The following is a 16446-nucleotide window of genomic DNA, read 5'->3' as shown; positions in this document are numbered from 1 at the left end:
GGTAGGGCAGGGTAGGGAAGGCAAGGGCAGGGAAGGCAAGGGTAGGGTAGGGCAGGCAAGGGTAGGGTAGGGTAGGGAATGCAAGGATAGGGTAGGGTAGGGAAAGCAAGGGTAGGGTATGGTAGGGAAGGCAAGGGTAGGGTAGGGTAGGGAAGGCAAGGGTAGGGTAGGGTAGGGAAGGCAAGGGTAGGGTAGGGTAGGGAAGGCAAGGGTAGGGTAGGGCAGGGAAGGCAAGGGTAGGGTAGGGCAGGGAAGGCAAGGGTAGGGTAGGGTAGGGCAGGGAAGGCAAGGGTAGGGTAGGGCAGGGTAGGGCAGAGGGGTAAATCAGGACGGTCTGTCTCCAGTCACTGATAAGGTCAACACTGTCATCGTTATCGCCTCAACTGATAACGTGATCACAACTCTTTGGTAAGGCTGGCACCAAGGTTAGCCAGGGCGTTAGCTTGGCTTTGTTAGATGAGTTAGCTTACCTTAGCTTTGTTAGATTAGTTAGCTTACCTTAGCTTTGTTAGATTAGTTAGCTTACCTTAGCTTTGTTAGATGAGTTAGCTTACCTTAGCTTTGTTAGATGAGTTAGCTTACCTTAGCTTTGTTAGATTAGTTAGCTTACCTTAGCTTTGTTAGATGAGTTAGCTTACCTTAGCTTTGTTAGATGAGTTAGCTTACCTTAGCTTTGTTAGATTAGTTAGCTTACCTTAGCTTTGTTAGATTAGTTAGCTTACCTTAGCTTTGTTAGATTAGTTAGCTTACCTTAGCTTTGTTAGATTAGTTAGCTTACCACACATGTATGTAATTGTATTGGCTGAAGGTGTGTGGCTACACCACCAGTGTATAACACGGTGTGGCTACACCACCAGTGTATAACACGGTGTGGCTACACCACCAGTGTATAACACGGTGTGGCTACACCACCAGTGTATAACACGGTGTGGCTACACCACCAGTGTATAACCACTGACTGTATGTAATTGTATTGGCTGAAGAAGGTGTGTGGCTACACCAGCACCTTCTTGTGTTGTATAAGCACTCTGTATACCTTGAACAACACTAAATAGTTCCAACAATTATACACGCCCACACCACACCCCTTGTACTACCACACTGGTAGCTGCAGGTGTCAATGGTAGTACCAGTGGACGGCAATGGTAGTGTAGGTGTCAATGGTAGTAATGGTAGTACCAGTGGACGGCAATGGTAGTGTAGGTGTCAATGGTAGTAATGGTAGTACCAGTGGACGGCAATGGTAGTGTAGGTGTCAATGGTAGTACCAGTGGACGGCAATGGTAGTGTAGGTGTCAATGGTAGTACCAGTGGACGGCAATGGTAGTGTAGGTGTCAATGGTAGTACCAGTGGACGGCAATGGTAGTGTAGATGTCAATGGTAGTACCAGTGGACGGCAATGGTAGTGTAGGTGTCAATGGTAGTCATGGTAGTACCAGTGGACGGGAATGGTAGTGTAGGTGTCAATGGTAGTCATGGTAGTACCAGTGGACGGCAATGGTAGTGTAGGTGTCAATGGTAGTCATGGTAGTACCAGTGGACGGCAATGGTTAGTGTAGGTGTCAATGGTAGTCATGGTAGTACCAGTGGACGGCAATGGTAGGGTAGGTGTCAATGGTAGTCATGGTAGTACCAGTGGACCATCACGCCAGCCAATGGTAGTGAGGCTGGCGGCAGGATGTGATGCCGTGTTGCCAATGTAGCGAGTTTTGCTCTAAGTTTAACCAACAATAGCGGTACTTTATGACCGCTTAACTACAGGACATCAAGTAATGTTTTAGTGATTTGAATAAAGTTTTGCCTTATTCCAAAAATGTTATCCATTTTTATCGCTAGTTTCCGGAACTTTATGCGTGAACAAAATTGTAGCTGTTAGCTTGTTCAGCGGCCTTAGTATATTTAGCCCTGGCCAGCGAGTGATGAGGTGTTAGTGTAACAGTGGCTGTGTTTATGAGAGGAAGTTTGATCTTGGCTACGAACACCATCACGTGAGTTGTTTATTGCTGCAGAGAAGGAGTAATAGTATATGGTGGATCAGTTGGCGGTACACATGTGTGTGTGTGTGTGTGACAGAGGGGTTGGGCACAGTGAGGGTGATAAGTACGTGGCATACCAAACCTCGTAGTCCCTCTTGCTTAGCGATTTATTCATTTTTACACCTGAACAATTGACAGTTGAGACAAATGTTAGAAGTTATGTGTGTAGTGTGAAAGAAAGAGTGTAACAAGGGAGATACGAAGACATGAATAGGGAAGAAGACGGGAAGGCCGTGGCCATTATATTCTACCTTCCTAACGCCTCTTCCTTAGCCATTTATTTATTTGACATATTACTGCTAAACATTCTCATATATTCGGGTTATAATATATTTATGAGGGAAGGATGGGCAGTGTAAGGCAGAGGGAGACGTGCAGGGAAGGGCAAATGAGTCATGTGTTGGACGCTGATAAAGTGACTTGCCAAATGCAAACCCTCAAAACGCTAGAAAGGCGATAAAGTAAATAAGTAATCTATATAAAATCGCATATGAAATGATCAAAATTGGCGATGTTCTCAGAATTGTGTACAGATGTGTGTAACAGAAGCAGACCTCTTGTCCAGATGGTCTAAAACTTGGCAAATGGAATTTAACGTTGAAAAATGTAAAGTACTTAACGTAGGCAAGACCATTGGAGATACTAAATACAGCTTAGATAACAAAGAAATTAGCAAATCGGAATGCGAGAGAGATCTAGGAGTTATGATTAGTAACGACCTTAAACCAAGGCAACAGTGCATTAATGCGAGAAATAAAGCAAATATGGTCCTAGGATTTTTTTTTTCGAGAGGCGTGAACAATAGATCATCAAAAGTGATACAACAACTTTATCTAGCATTAGTAAGGCCACACTTAGACTGTGCAGTACAATTTTGGTGTCCTTACCACAGAATGGATATAAAGTCCTAAGAAAATGTAGAGAGAAGAATGACAAACATGGTACATGATGATGGGAAGCTGTCATATGAAGACAGACTAAAAAGACTACATTTTCACTCACTAGAAAGGCGTAGAGTAAGAGGAGACTTAATTGAGGTGTTTAAGTGGATGAAGGGAATAAATAAGGGAGATATTAGCAAGGTACTTAATACAGGGATGGAACTTATAATGACTAACTTAAACTAATGGAAGAATTTACTCTTGTTATATTTTACCAGGTCACCAGTCACTACAGAGTCAACAGTGCCACTACTACAAATATGGTGAGTACACTGTTACCCTGCTGACAGTACATGGCTTGTGCTTTGTGTATTTGAGGCAATGAAAAGCACACACACACACACATACACACACACACACACACACACTATGCTGTACTATATAAAGGAGGTTGTCACATTCAGGACTAGTGTACAAAGGTTCTTAATTCATATGTTGTTGGACATACAGTTTGTGGATAAAAAGATCAATATTCACTACTGTACTGTCTCTCACTATTAATATTAGTGTTACTGTACATGTTACAGTACAATAGCATATTCTGTTATGGCATGTTCACCATACTGTTATCAGACCACCACTTGTACAGTCGCCCCAAGAAGTGATGACAGAGTTTCAGATTGCTTCAGACACTCTGTACTGCCATGCTTTCCGTGAAAACTTACTGAATTCAAGGTAAAAATTTCTGTACTTCATCACGTCATATCGAAAAAAAAAAAAAATAGTATATCACGCTAATAATTATGAGAAATGAATAACATGAGGCAATGATGTATTAGAAGCTAACCTGTAACATATGTTTTCCCGATTTGAATATGTAATGTATTGCTCGGCGCGTGGTGCACAGCATATCCCCGTGCTCGTGTGTATGTCCCAGGATTTCAAAAACTGATTATCTAGTTTCGAAGGCCAACCCAGGAACATTCTAGTGCATGCAATACACTACTTGCTTTTCAAATGCAATGATGATGACATAGTAACAATAAGGATGCCACAAAAATTATTCTTAGTAAGGATACCCTACCCAAAGCTGCAGCAAGATCTTTTCTTCCTCTTATTCCTTGCCTCCCCTAGCATATAATAAATGTAATTATATACTACCCTATTGATACAAAATTATTATAGTCGTGGCGTGTGACTCTGAGGATGTTATCATGCCGTGGCAACCTACCCCTCAACAGTGCATCCAATTTCGTGTATAATATGAGACGCATGTGATTCGTGTATAATATGTTCGTGTACAATAATATTCATGTATAATATATTCGTGCATAATAATATGATTTGTGTATAATATGATACGAAATTGGACGCACTTCTGACTGGTAGGTTGCCAGGGTACGATAATAATAACTTCAGAGTCATGTGCTGCGCGACTATAGGTATGACAGATTATATCTTTTTCTCTGACACTAGGCAGTAAAGAGGACTAGAACATGGGCTTACAAACTTGTGCAATGCAAAAGTGCATACTTGTTCCATCTTTTAAATCTGGAATACTTTTCTTTTTAAATAAACTGCTGTGTCTTGTCTAATTGAAAATACTTTGTTGGAAGTGTGGAACTCACTGCTGTTTTTATTGCATTTTATTACTCTTGCCCGTTGTTCAGGCACCGAGGATAATACAGACTATGAAACAATTTGCATCCTCCATGGAGCTCAGACTCTCAGCAAATTGGCAAGGTTCTTTTTTATTTCATTAAGTGATAGTTTTCAAGATTATACTAAGTCTTCCACAGATTTTTCTTAGTGGAAAAGTGGCCAAATGCGATGTAATAGCTGCATGTCTGTCAGTAAAAGTTGTCTTCATTTGTGCTTGTTGATCGAGCCATTTAACATCGCCTACGAACTTACGCCGCATTCCCACTTTCTGTCGTCATCCATGGAGACAACGAAAACGGAAATATATAACTTTTAACTATTCACCAGTAGTCTAACAGTAAATATCTCGTAAATAAAAATAACAGATCTTCATTGTTTATTGAAGGTCTTTTCTTTTCCGTCTTACGATACCAGAAATAATTGCTTACTACCACATTAGACTTAAACTCCGCAACTTATTCCTGACTGTCCTTGAGCGATAGTTCTGAAATTTCAATTAGTTCCATTTAGGATTTCTTATTATCGTAACTAACAAACTGTTTCCTACAATTCTGAAATGCATAAGCACTTTGTCATTTACTTATTGTTATGCCACGTACTCAGAGATCAACTTCTTTCTCTCTGAGTATGTGGGTCCAATATTGGGATCTTTCTAAGACCCAGAGCATGCAACCAATGGAACAGGGCTTAAAACCACAAAGAATACAGTGACTTGACACAGTGTGATAGATTACCCACACTATATGAAGTATAAGCATCTGAGTCTGGGACTAGTGGCCCCCAGGTGTGGGAGGTGTCTCGTCAGGTGTGCACTCTCTGAAGGGGCGTGGTACCACTATTTTACTCTTGATCGTCGGGTGAGGGCTGCTGGGTGGTGTAGAGGGAGGCCTTTCACTGGAGGGACCTCCGTCAGTGTGTCGCCCGTCGGGGCTGGGGCCGAACAGGTCGAGTAGGCGTGCTTCCTTGCACCTGCCCCTCATGGGGGACGGTTTGCTGGCTTGTCTAGGGAGGTCTCGGCCGGGAGCTCTGGGGGCGTCCCTCTGCGTCTGGTGTCTGCGGTCTCACCTTCGTCGGGAGTCTGACAGCGGCTGCCTGCGGTCTCTCCTCCTTCAGGAGTCCGACATTGACTGGTGACTTAGGGGCGCTGGTTGTAATGAGTGTACCCCAGGACTCACTATAAGGCCACTCCAGACCTCTTCCAGCAGTGACTCTGCTGGGGAGCCTGCTCTGCCCCCTGTGGTGCGGGGAGAGTGAGGGGGACGTCCCTTTCGGCCTCTGGAGGAGTAAGGCGAGCAAGGGGCGTGACCCACTCGTCTCCTGGAGGAGTGAGGCTAGCAAGGGTAGTGACCCTCTATAGGTGCCGAAGGTTCAGCAGATGAGGACCACATGCTGAGCGGGGCCTCCACGACAGGCACAGTGGGCACCGCCTCGATTCTGCTAGGCACTGAGACTGCAGGTGAGAGACGTGCGGTGGGCATCTCCACGGTCCTGCTCAGGGCAGGGGCTGCAGGTGAGGGAAACACGGTGGGCGTCCTTTCCCCAACGAGCACAGTGGGCGTCGTCAGTCCTACAGAAGGCAGTAGGTGGAGGGAGCACGGTAGGAGTTGTTCCCCTGACAAGCACAGTGGGCGTCGTCGTAGTCCTACTTACGGAGTCTGCTGGGACACAGATCCAGCCCCGATTCCGTTGAGTGCTGGTCCAGGTGGAGGGTAATGCAGCAGGGTGATGTACAGTCACGCGTACTAATTTCTGCTCAGAGGTTACCCCTTTCTTCCCCCCTCTACCCTGGACAGAGGGAAGGGGGGAATCGCGAACAAGTCTACCCCGCCTTCTGCCCCCAACTCCCCAACCCTCCACCTCCAGCTTCCAGTTACTGATTAGACGCAAATTTTCTCATGTCCTGTAAACATGACTAAACTGTCGTCGCACACGCTTTCAACGGCCAAGATTTGGACTATATTTTTAGAATAAATTATTACCGTATTGAACTGCATTCTCAAATTGAAAATATTCACCATCATTGTAATCCAGTGTCGTCCGCTGCACAATTCTGGGTTCCAGTGCTTACCTTTTCACTTCCCCCAGCTGTCTCTCTCTCTCTCTCTCTCTCTCTCTCTCTCTGAATTTACTTTTCCCACTCACTCTTTCTTTTTAAATTCATATAACTTTCTCTTTGCTTCTCTCCCCCTCTCCCCCTTCTCTCTCGTTCTTTGTCTTAAGTCTTCCCCGCCTCTCACCCCTCCCCTCCCCCACCTTAGGCCTGATCAGCAGTCAGTTATACCGTCACCGCTCCTTCGTATATCGTGTGCAGGCAACATTTATCACACACACTTAGGGCAGATGTATGGAAAGCTATTTATATATATATATATATATATATATATATATATATATATATATATATATATATATATATATATATATATAATTGTATTTCTCATTATGTGCCAAGTTCAAATAGAGAACACCAGACCAATATTCGTAATTTTTATTAGAGTGACCGTTCCACTTCACATAGCTGGGTAGCTGGGCTTATAAACTGCACACACACACACACACACACACACACACACACACACACACACACACACACGACTTAAATTTTGCACTGACAGCGTGGCGACTACAAATATAGTCATTCTAACAACTGGATCTGCTGGCTCCAAACCTTCCCTGCAACTCCTCATTCAATACGGTAATAATTTATTCTAAAAATATAGTCCAAATCTTGGCCGTTGAAAGCGTGTGCGACGACAGTTTAGTCATATTTACAGGACATGAGAAAATTTGCGTCTAATCAGTAACTGGCAGCTGGAGGTGGAGGGTGGGGGAGTTGGGGGCAGAAGGGGGGGTAGACTTGTTCGCGATTCCCCCCTTCCCTCTGTCCAGGGTATAGGGGGGAAGGAAGGGGTAACCCCTGAGCAGAAATTAGTACGCGTGACTGTACAGTACCTCTAGTTGATTCCGTTGAGGCGAAGAGGGGTGCGCGGTGGTTGGGGACGTATGTCCATCTTGTCCTGATCTCTTGTTCTCTTCTCATGCCTCTATATGGTCTCCCCTTGGTACTACCCAATACCCATCTTGTATTTCACATATTGTTTTCTATTACAGTTTTACATAATAGATGTGATCTTGCAAAGATATGAGGAATATTATCCATTATCACTTACTGCAACCTTCTGGATACTCCAGTGTCACTTCTTAGGCCGACTGTACAGTATGGACGTCATTTATATAAAGCTCATGTTATTGCTTTCTTTCTTAGCATCAGTGAGTTATGAATATTAAAACTGCCTTTTAGGTTGTAAGGTCAGCAATGTCCATCATGTGTTACATGTAAGCAATCAATGTTATTGTTGTTGCACAGGACAATCCTGAGGAGTGCAGTGTGTGCTGCATCACCTATGATGAGAGTGAGCGTCGGCCACGCACTCTGCCGTGTGGCCACACCTTTTGTTCGTCCTGCATCTTACAACTGACCACAGCCAACCAGCTGACCTGCCCTGACTGCCGTGCCAGCCACCCCGCCACCTCCCTGGATAATTTCCCAGTAAACTTTATAGCTGAGGCTTTTGTCAAAAAGTTTAAGAATGTACAGCTGGCACAGGCAGCAGGAGCAGCTGGTGGAAAGCCAAGTGTAAAACCTGCAGCAGAAAAACAAATGTCAGTCAAAACAGAGGGTGGCACAACCCAGAAGAGGCCCAGTGGGATGAGCAGGAAGCTTTGGTCCCTGCTGGGGGAGCACGAGAGCAGCATGAGGAGCCAGGTTACCAGCTTCCAAAACACCCAGTCCCAGCTGGACCAGTACCTGACCTGGCTGACCGACCAGAACGAACAAAACCTCCAGCTGTTAAAAAAGGCGGAGGAATTCACACACAACATGGCCACATTTGTGAAGCTGATAGAGGAGGAGGTGGCCAGAGTGGTGGCCATGAAGCAAGAAGGAGAGGAAGGAGTGAAGCAGCTGGAGGCCAGACTGGAGTGTCTGCAGAATGCCAACACAGCACAGGAGGCCTTCACGGCCATTAACCACGCTGACCAGTGCAGTGTGGAGGTTGAAGACTGGAGGCAGAACTGCCAAGAACAGTTCCCTGATGATAACATTGTCACCACCAGCATGAAGGTAGGCAGCCACTCCCTTCTACTTGTACCACCAGGCTTCTGTAGTAACATGAGCACACTTACACTGACATATAAACTTGTGATGTGTGAAGTGTACTATCGCCGACACTTATGGCTGGTACAGTCAGCATTGTCAGTCTTCTCTTTCCTAAGTGTGAATCCATTGCAGCTCTACTCAGTTTCTTCGAATCATTTACTGGTGAGAGGGCGGGAGATGTCTGGTGCAAGTGTAGGGGGTGGCTGTGTTGGGGGTGGGGTGGGTGGGGGTGGGTGGGGAACGTGCCTGAGTAAATGTGGCATCAGTGTAATACAGATGTGGCACAAGTGTATTTGTTAAAAACGTAGGTTTACGATGTGAATGAGCTAAAACAACCTCTTTTTAGTGGTAACGACACTGAGTTAGGGATTCCACATATATCTCAGAATGCTACCACAAGCTGTGTGTTGAGGTTAACACATACAGGAATTGTCATTTAGCGGCAGTGCTAGAAGTCTGATAAATGGTAACAGTTGGAAGTGGTGGCATGTTACATAGGTCTGACAGGTTAATAATCGGGGAAACTAATTACAGTTTGAACGAACAAGCAGCAAAAGGTATTGCCGTAGAATCTGACTTTATAACAGATAACCCATAAAGAACAGCTACAGTGTATTGTGCATAATATGACCATACCCACAATAATATGAGTTTTTTCAAATGTGTCACATATGTTAAATTACACAATGCATAGGAAATACCGCAGATATCCATTCCTTGATGGTTCCATAAATTTCGAGTTAGATAATTATAATGTTAATGGGGTTATCATGTTACGAGCACACATCGTAAGATATCTGTTCCTTTAATTTATCTGTATTCATGTAATCTTCGCCATGCGAGTCTCTGTCACAGATTGTGGTAGTGACAATTGGCAATTTGTAACACTACAAGCACAAAGTAAAGGCATACAGTAGTATGGAAACGACAACACAAATTTTGTCATTTATATTCATTCAGTATAAATGTCCAGCCATCCTTCGTTCTACAGTATAACCTCCTGGAGACTATGGGTCTTGTTGGAATCTTTCGTAGTCATAGGGCAAGTATAAACCAAACTGTTTAGACCCGGATAGAACCAACAGCTCCTCGTTCAAGCACTCCTTAGGCCTTGTGCCAACTGCCAGTATAAGTCTGCCTGCAGGGGTCAACCTCCAAACCATCCATCAGGTGATTGTCACCCTCAAACTTGGTGCCATTAAGTCTCGCCTCTCAGTGAGACCAGGTGTATACCGAGGTGTTGTCCAGACACCAAGAAGCATTTCTACACTATTCACAGTTCAGGATTCACAATGAACAGACAGGAAAAGCAAGTACCCCTGCGAGGGCAGATCGCTGGTCTGCGGAAAGGAGGCACGAGTATTTGGGCCATCGCCAGTCAGTCAGGCATATCCCCAACAACTGTAACAAAATGGACCAAGAGGTGGGAGGAGACAGATCTTACTAACCAGGGTAAAAAAGCCTAACTATGGAAGATGTGGTCAGTAGTTACTTTTCTTGCCAAACGTGTATGTCGAACGTGTCTGATGTGACTCTGATAATATTTTTGCTTACATTATTATTTATACTGTCTAGTGTTATAAATTGTACATTAACTCGTAATACAGCGTCAACGATGTATGACATACTTTTGACCTACAAAAATGCAAACCAGCATCAACGACGTTATACTAACCCTGTTGTATAGGTAACAGGACACCAATTTAGTGTGACGGATCATCTCCCTTGCAATCCTCCTTCACACCACAGTCCACCAACATTCTCCTCTACCTCCCCGCCCACCCCAACCCTCCTACCTCCCCCTGTTCCCCAACTCCTCCCTCTAACACCGATCCTATGAGCATGTAAAATAGTTGTTTCACGTATTCTCTTTAAAATATATCCTCAGCCAGGACACCGCACTCCCGTGTAATGACACCTGTACAGGATGAGCGCATTATACAAGCAGCTGAGGAAACCCCCGTAACGAACGCTGTGGCACTTCGGAACAGACTCCAACTGGATGTGTCTGTCAGTACAGTCTGGAGGCGGCTTCATAAGGCCGGAATACATCACCGGGTTCCTGCCAAAAAAGTTACTCACTGAAGCGCACCGTGTTGCCAGGCTTAACTTTGCACGTCACTATGTGGACCAAGGCCTAAACTTCTGGTCCAGGTGGTGGTCTGATGAGAAAACCTTCCGATCTTGCCATCACGGAAATGTACACGTGTGGAGGAAGAACAACACCTGGTGATGTTTAATAACTGAACTGTTGCAGAAACAATAATATTAAAGTATTTGAACCTGATAATTCACACACACACACACACACACACACACACACACACACACAAGATAAGGGTCACTTTTTAATCTTATGTGGTATATAAGTTCGTTTAATCAGTAATTAATAACAAAGATAAATGAGAAAGACCATGGTTCACTTTCCAATGCTAATGTGGTACATAAGTTGGTTAAATCACTAATTACTAACAGTGATAAATGTAAAGGTCCTGGTGTTGGTGGGTGTTCTGAATTATTATAATAGTCTTCCTTTAGTAATTCTAGACTCCTAAACGTCTCCGCAACAACTTCCCACAATATAGAGTTGTTACCCACGGATCACCTTCCTTTGATTTCCAAAGAGACTGGAGTGAAAGCAGTGTAGGCTACAATTTCCAATTATAGATTATTTTTATTAATTTCTAATACAAACACGGTATCCCTCTAATATTATGTAATGTTTATTCTTGCCAGCGATGAGCGAAACAATGTTTATGAAGAGACGAGAAGTGGGCACGTGACATGCAATGTGTGGGGTTATATTTCCATCCATGGCGTAGGAGATGTAGTGAAGATGCAGGGACGATTCAGTGCGCAAAAATATAGTCAAATACTGCAGGATTTCTTTCTGCCTTCCTGCGAGAGAAAAATTTCCCCTTCTCTCCTGGACCAGTCATCTTGTCCAAGATGGTTGTCCTGTACACACAGCAGGAGCAGTTAGGAATGGTTTAGTAGTCCAGAAAACCTGCAACTCCTACACTGGGCGAGTAAGGGTTGTGACTGTAACCCAATGGAAAATATCTGGGGAACCCTGGTTAACACATGGCAACCAGGACCAGAGAAAACGGCAGACCAGCTGACGGCCCACATTATGACTCAGTGGGAAATATTCCAAGGGAAGCCACACCTCGTAAGGAATGAGGTGGCCAGCATGCCCGATAGGCTTCGGGAGGTTGTGGAGAAGCAAGGTGGCTGGACTCATTACTGAGGGATATGTCTGTGTAAAATAATATACTAAGATGTATTAACAGTGATATTATATTCCCTTAATTAATGTTGCATTATGTTCTCTTGCCTAACCAACTGTCAATATCACCGTGAGTAATACACTCGTGCCAATGAAGTTAGCCCTTCAAGGTCTACTAAGAACTAGGGTATATTGTACTGGCAAACACCGTAGGGGTTACAAAGATAAGATACAGAAATCTAAAGTATGTGCCGTATCAGATAGTGCTGTTGGCTAAAGACAAATAATCATGTCTGATTATAAATGCCATAGCAATGGAAAGATTAACAATTATTCATGAACAAGCAAATATAAGATACTGCGGAATAAAAGTCAGTTCAGATCTCATGGTAAACATTATACTTATCTACGTCAAAAGTTAAGCAATCATCAAGGATTCAGTAATTGCAGCCTTTTTTTAAGCAATGTCGAACACATTTGAAAAAACTCATATTATTGTGGGTGTGGTCATATTATGCACAATACACTGTAGCTGTTCTTTATGGGTTATCTGTTATAAAGTCAGATGCTACGGCAATACCTTTTGCCGCTTGTTCGTTCAAACTGTAATTAGTTTCCCCGATTATTAACCTGTCAGACCTATGTAACATGCCACCACTTCCAACTGTTACCATTTATCAGACTTCTAGCACTGCCGCTAAATGACAATTCCTGTATGTGTTAACCTCAACACACAGCTTGTGGTAGCATTCTGAGATATATGTGGAATCCCTAACTCAGTGTCGTTACCACTAAAAAGAGGTTGTTTTAGCTCATTCACATCGTAAACCTACGTTTTTAACAAATACACTTGTGCCACATCTGTATTACACTGATGCCACATTTACTCAGTCACGTTCCCCACCCACCCCTCCCCTCAAAACTGCCACCCTCTACACTTGCACCAGACATCTCCCGGCGACTCTCCCTCTCACTAGTATTATTAACGATTCGGAGGAACTGAGTCGAGCTGCACGGGATTCTCACCAAGGAATTAGAGGATTGACAAAGCTGGTTGTACCAGCCATAAGTGTCTGCGATAGTACATTAGCACATAGTTGGCAGAGCCTCCAGCACTAATGTTTGTGTTAGTACGGACAGGTGCGTGAGGCCATCAGGACGGCCCTGGATGTACTGGCAGCGGAGACTGATGCCACACACACCCCCGGCCTTCCACCACACCCAGACCCGGCCTCCACCATCATGGACAAGATCAACACCATCACAAAGATGCCACAGCAAATAACAGTAAGTTACCCACATCTCCCCCACCAGTATTGCCTCCAAGTAATAATACATTGCCAGTTTCCTTAAGAATATACTGATAGTGTCCCATGTAGAGGCGGTGGCTCAATCGGTAGACAGGTAGCCTGCAGTCCTACCAGACCCAGGTTCAAATCCCCCTGGAGGAGGGAACGGTTTAAGGATTTGAATTTTATAAAACAGACTTTACTGATCTACCAGAAAACCCGCCGACATGTCGTAAAAATACCCCCGCTAATACCAATACACCAGTCCTGTATGAGACAACCCTAGCATGTATTCAGTATTGACGATGGATGTTGGCGCTGAAGTGGTGACATGTAGAGGTGTATGGCATGAAGGAGGACTACTGAGCCTTGGGAGCAGGCAGTGAAGCCTATGCCCAGAGTCGAACACATAAAAAAAAATATATATAGATGCTGTTTATATATACTGATGTATGGTACTGCCCACAGGTTGAGAACCTCCTGGAGATGAGTCAGCGCATCAAGACGCTGGTGCATCATGGCCTGGTATTTGCCGTCCAAGAAGACCAAGGTGGCATCCGGTCCTCCAGGATAACCCTAGAAAATGACGGGATACACATGCACTGCCTTCAGGATCAGCTGCCACCTCCCCACGCCCACACACTGCAGGTAACTCCACCACTGTGACATGTACCATCAACTCTCTCACCTGTTTGAGTCATACATCACATCAGCCACATACACCACATATTTTTATCTCGCCTGTGTTATACTGTGTCCAGCTGCATGTTTCCTATGCACGTCAAACCACTGACTCACTCCCTCATCATTGCTTTTATACTCCATTCAACTTTTCTTCACCAGCGTTTATGTCATCACCAAACTCTTCTTCCTTAATGCATTTCACCTTCGTTTTATGTTGCACAACAGCCTGTTTGTTCTTCAGCATCAGTAGACTTGAAATGCTTCAGTGTTTGCAGTGTTTACATAACATCCTGTTTGTTCTTCAGCATCAGTAGACTTGAAATGCTTCAGTGTTTGCAGTGTTTACATAACATCCTGTTTGTTCTTCAGCAACAGTAGACTTGAAATGCTTCAGTGTTTGCGGTGATTATCATTGAGCTTCATCACAATAGTCTGTAATGGTAGTGTCATTCTGTAGTTCAAAGCAGTTATTGGTTGTGACCTCATTCACGTTGTTAAGTAATGCCTCATTTATCCAAATGATTCATAACCCAGACACTGTTATCTGGCTGTATTAAACCATTATATGTACAGTTGGCCAAGATGAAAGTGCACCAAATATGCTGGTGTGTGGCGATATCTGGCAGCTGCTCCGTAGTAAACACTCGTATTTTTTCAATGGATTACACAGAACCTACAACCTTTGTAAGGATGCACGTGATTGGCTGAAGCGTTAAGTATCGGAACAAATATATCGACCCTTGTTTATTATAAAATATTAACTACGTGGCAAGAAGTAATGTATATAGATAATGTTTAAGTACTAAATAAGAAAGATGCAATTGCAGTTACAGTATGAATAACATTTAGGAATGAGTACCGGTTAACTTAAATGTAAGCATTCAGAATAGTGTTTCAGAGGTTAGTTTCGAATGAGTTTGACTTTTGAAGCAGCGGAACCTGTCCGAGGCACATTGTCTACTGTAGTTGGTGTTGGTATCTATCGAGATGCAAAATTTCCTTACGAAATGGGCTAATATGAGAGGTTAGGCAGTTACACACTCTCAGGAATTCTTCAGTGTAATATATATGTGATATAAGATTGGCCATTCCAGTTCAATGACACTAGCAATGAAAATTTTGTAAATCTTTTATGAAAGTCGTATGATATTTCCTCAGTACGATGTCATTTATAATTAATTCACTTTGGTTACAGAAAATTAATTTTAACTAAGAGAGAATAATTGCCTGCTTAGCTAAAGAAACTACCTTAACTATTCCCCCTACTATCATGCTTCGTAACCGAATACGTGATGCAGTTTAAGTACTTCATTGCAAATTGGTACTAACAGCAGCGAGTGTCCACACTATGAATCTGGTAGCCCGCTACTTGTAGAGCTCCACCGTGAGTAGTGGCTCTCAACCTCGTGTAAATTACCCCCAGCGCAGTCACTGCAGTCATTCTGCATTTAAACACATTCTTCGTCATATATACGCTAGGTCCAGTGTCTACATAAAAGGATGTATTGTTGTGTATATTATGGCCAATGATCCAAAAGTAATTAGAATGTAAAAAAAACAGCTAAGGTAGGCTGCAGTGTTCTAGTAAGTCACCAGGGATCAAACTCGCTACCCTAAACCCGCACCCATTCACCCTTCCTCCATTTCCCTATGTCAGTGCACCTCGCCGCATCACCGTCCATTCGACAACAGATATGACCTAACTACCTCAAATAAGTTGATGTTCGTGTAGAAACTATAATCACCATCATCATCATCATCATCTGGACCTCCTTTCCCACCCAAAGGCAGGGTGAGGAGTAGCAATGTCCAGACAGCCCAAACTTGCCCAGTCCAATGGGTCACACTTCCATTCACTCATCATTCAAGCCCCCGGAATCCTGGCTCTATTGAATACGCCAAAAACATTCACCACGTTCTGTAGCTTCACAAAAACGTATCCGATTGAGTCAATAGATGATTAGAGTTTGTAGTTTCTGCCACGTTTTTTAACATGGCAGAAATTATAAACATCTATTAAATGTTTGAATTTCGATATGATTTTGTGTTGTTTGCTTTAATTTCATAGGACGTCTACTATGAGGAGATTGCTCCAGTCGAACTGGAGGGGCCTAAAAACCAAGCTCGGCATACCTCTTCACACCACACATTGCTCCCATGGATCCTTCCTCCCTTCTCATCTCACTATGGCGTGGAAAGGAGGGATACCTTTAACAAATATACAGTATATCCTCATGCCTGTCATTGCACCCATATGTGCTGGGCATCATTTTTTTTTTTTTTTGTCAATGATCGCGTATTTCTATGTAGTTCAGGATACAGAAACTATTTTATGAAAAGGAGGGTAGGAATAACTACGTAAGAAAACTGTGGCGTGACGAAATAGAGACGATGGGAATTTTCAGCATTTAACCTTACGTTATACCGACAAGTGTATGCTGCATACTGTTAGTTATATAAGGCTAGCTAAACGGATGTCATCAGATAAGAGTTTGTGCTTAGTAA

General features: G+C 43.5%; 1 protein-coding gene across 1 annotated transcript in view; it reads left to right on the top strand.

Annotated features, from left to right (window-relative positions):
• The first annotated feature begins 3220 nt into the window (after nucleotides 1-3220).
• LOC145389722 (uncharacterized) overlaps nucleotides 3221-16446 on the top strand; it is a 28348-nt gene continuing 15122 nt past the window's right edge. The window contains exons 1-5 of the mRNA XM_080264920.1: nucleotides 3221-3241; nucleotides 7948-8968; nucleotides 10628-10749; nucleotides 13109-13255; nucleotides 13726-13905. Coding sequence (XP_080121046.1) covers nucleotides 3239-3241; nucleotides 7948-8968; nucleotides 10628-10749; nucleotides 13109-13255; nucleotides 13726-13905 — 1473 coding nt within the window. The 5' untranslated portion in view covers nucleotides 3221-3238. The remainder of the gene's footprint in view (nucleotides 3242-7947; nucleotides 8969-10627; nucleotides 10750-13108; nucleotides 13256-13725; nucleotides 13906-16446) is intronic.

This window comes from Coenobita brevimanus, unplaced genomic scaffold (genome assembly GCF_032717465.1).
Source record: "Coenobita brevimanus isolate Jiangsu-jjx unplaced genomic scaffold, ASM3271746v2 jjx.HiC_scaffold_1980, whole genome shotgun sequence".
NCBI classification, from domain to species: domain Eukaryota; kingdom Metazoa; phylum Arthropoda; class Malacostraca; order Decapoda; family Coenobitidae; genus Coenobita; species Coenobita brevimanus.
Note: the sequence above shows the minus strand (reverse complement) of the source record. Positions and strands in the feature narration are given on the sequence as shown.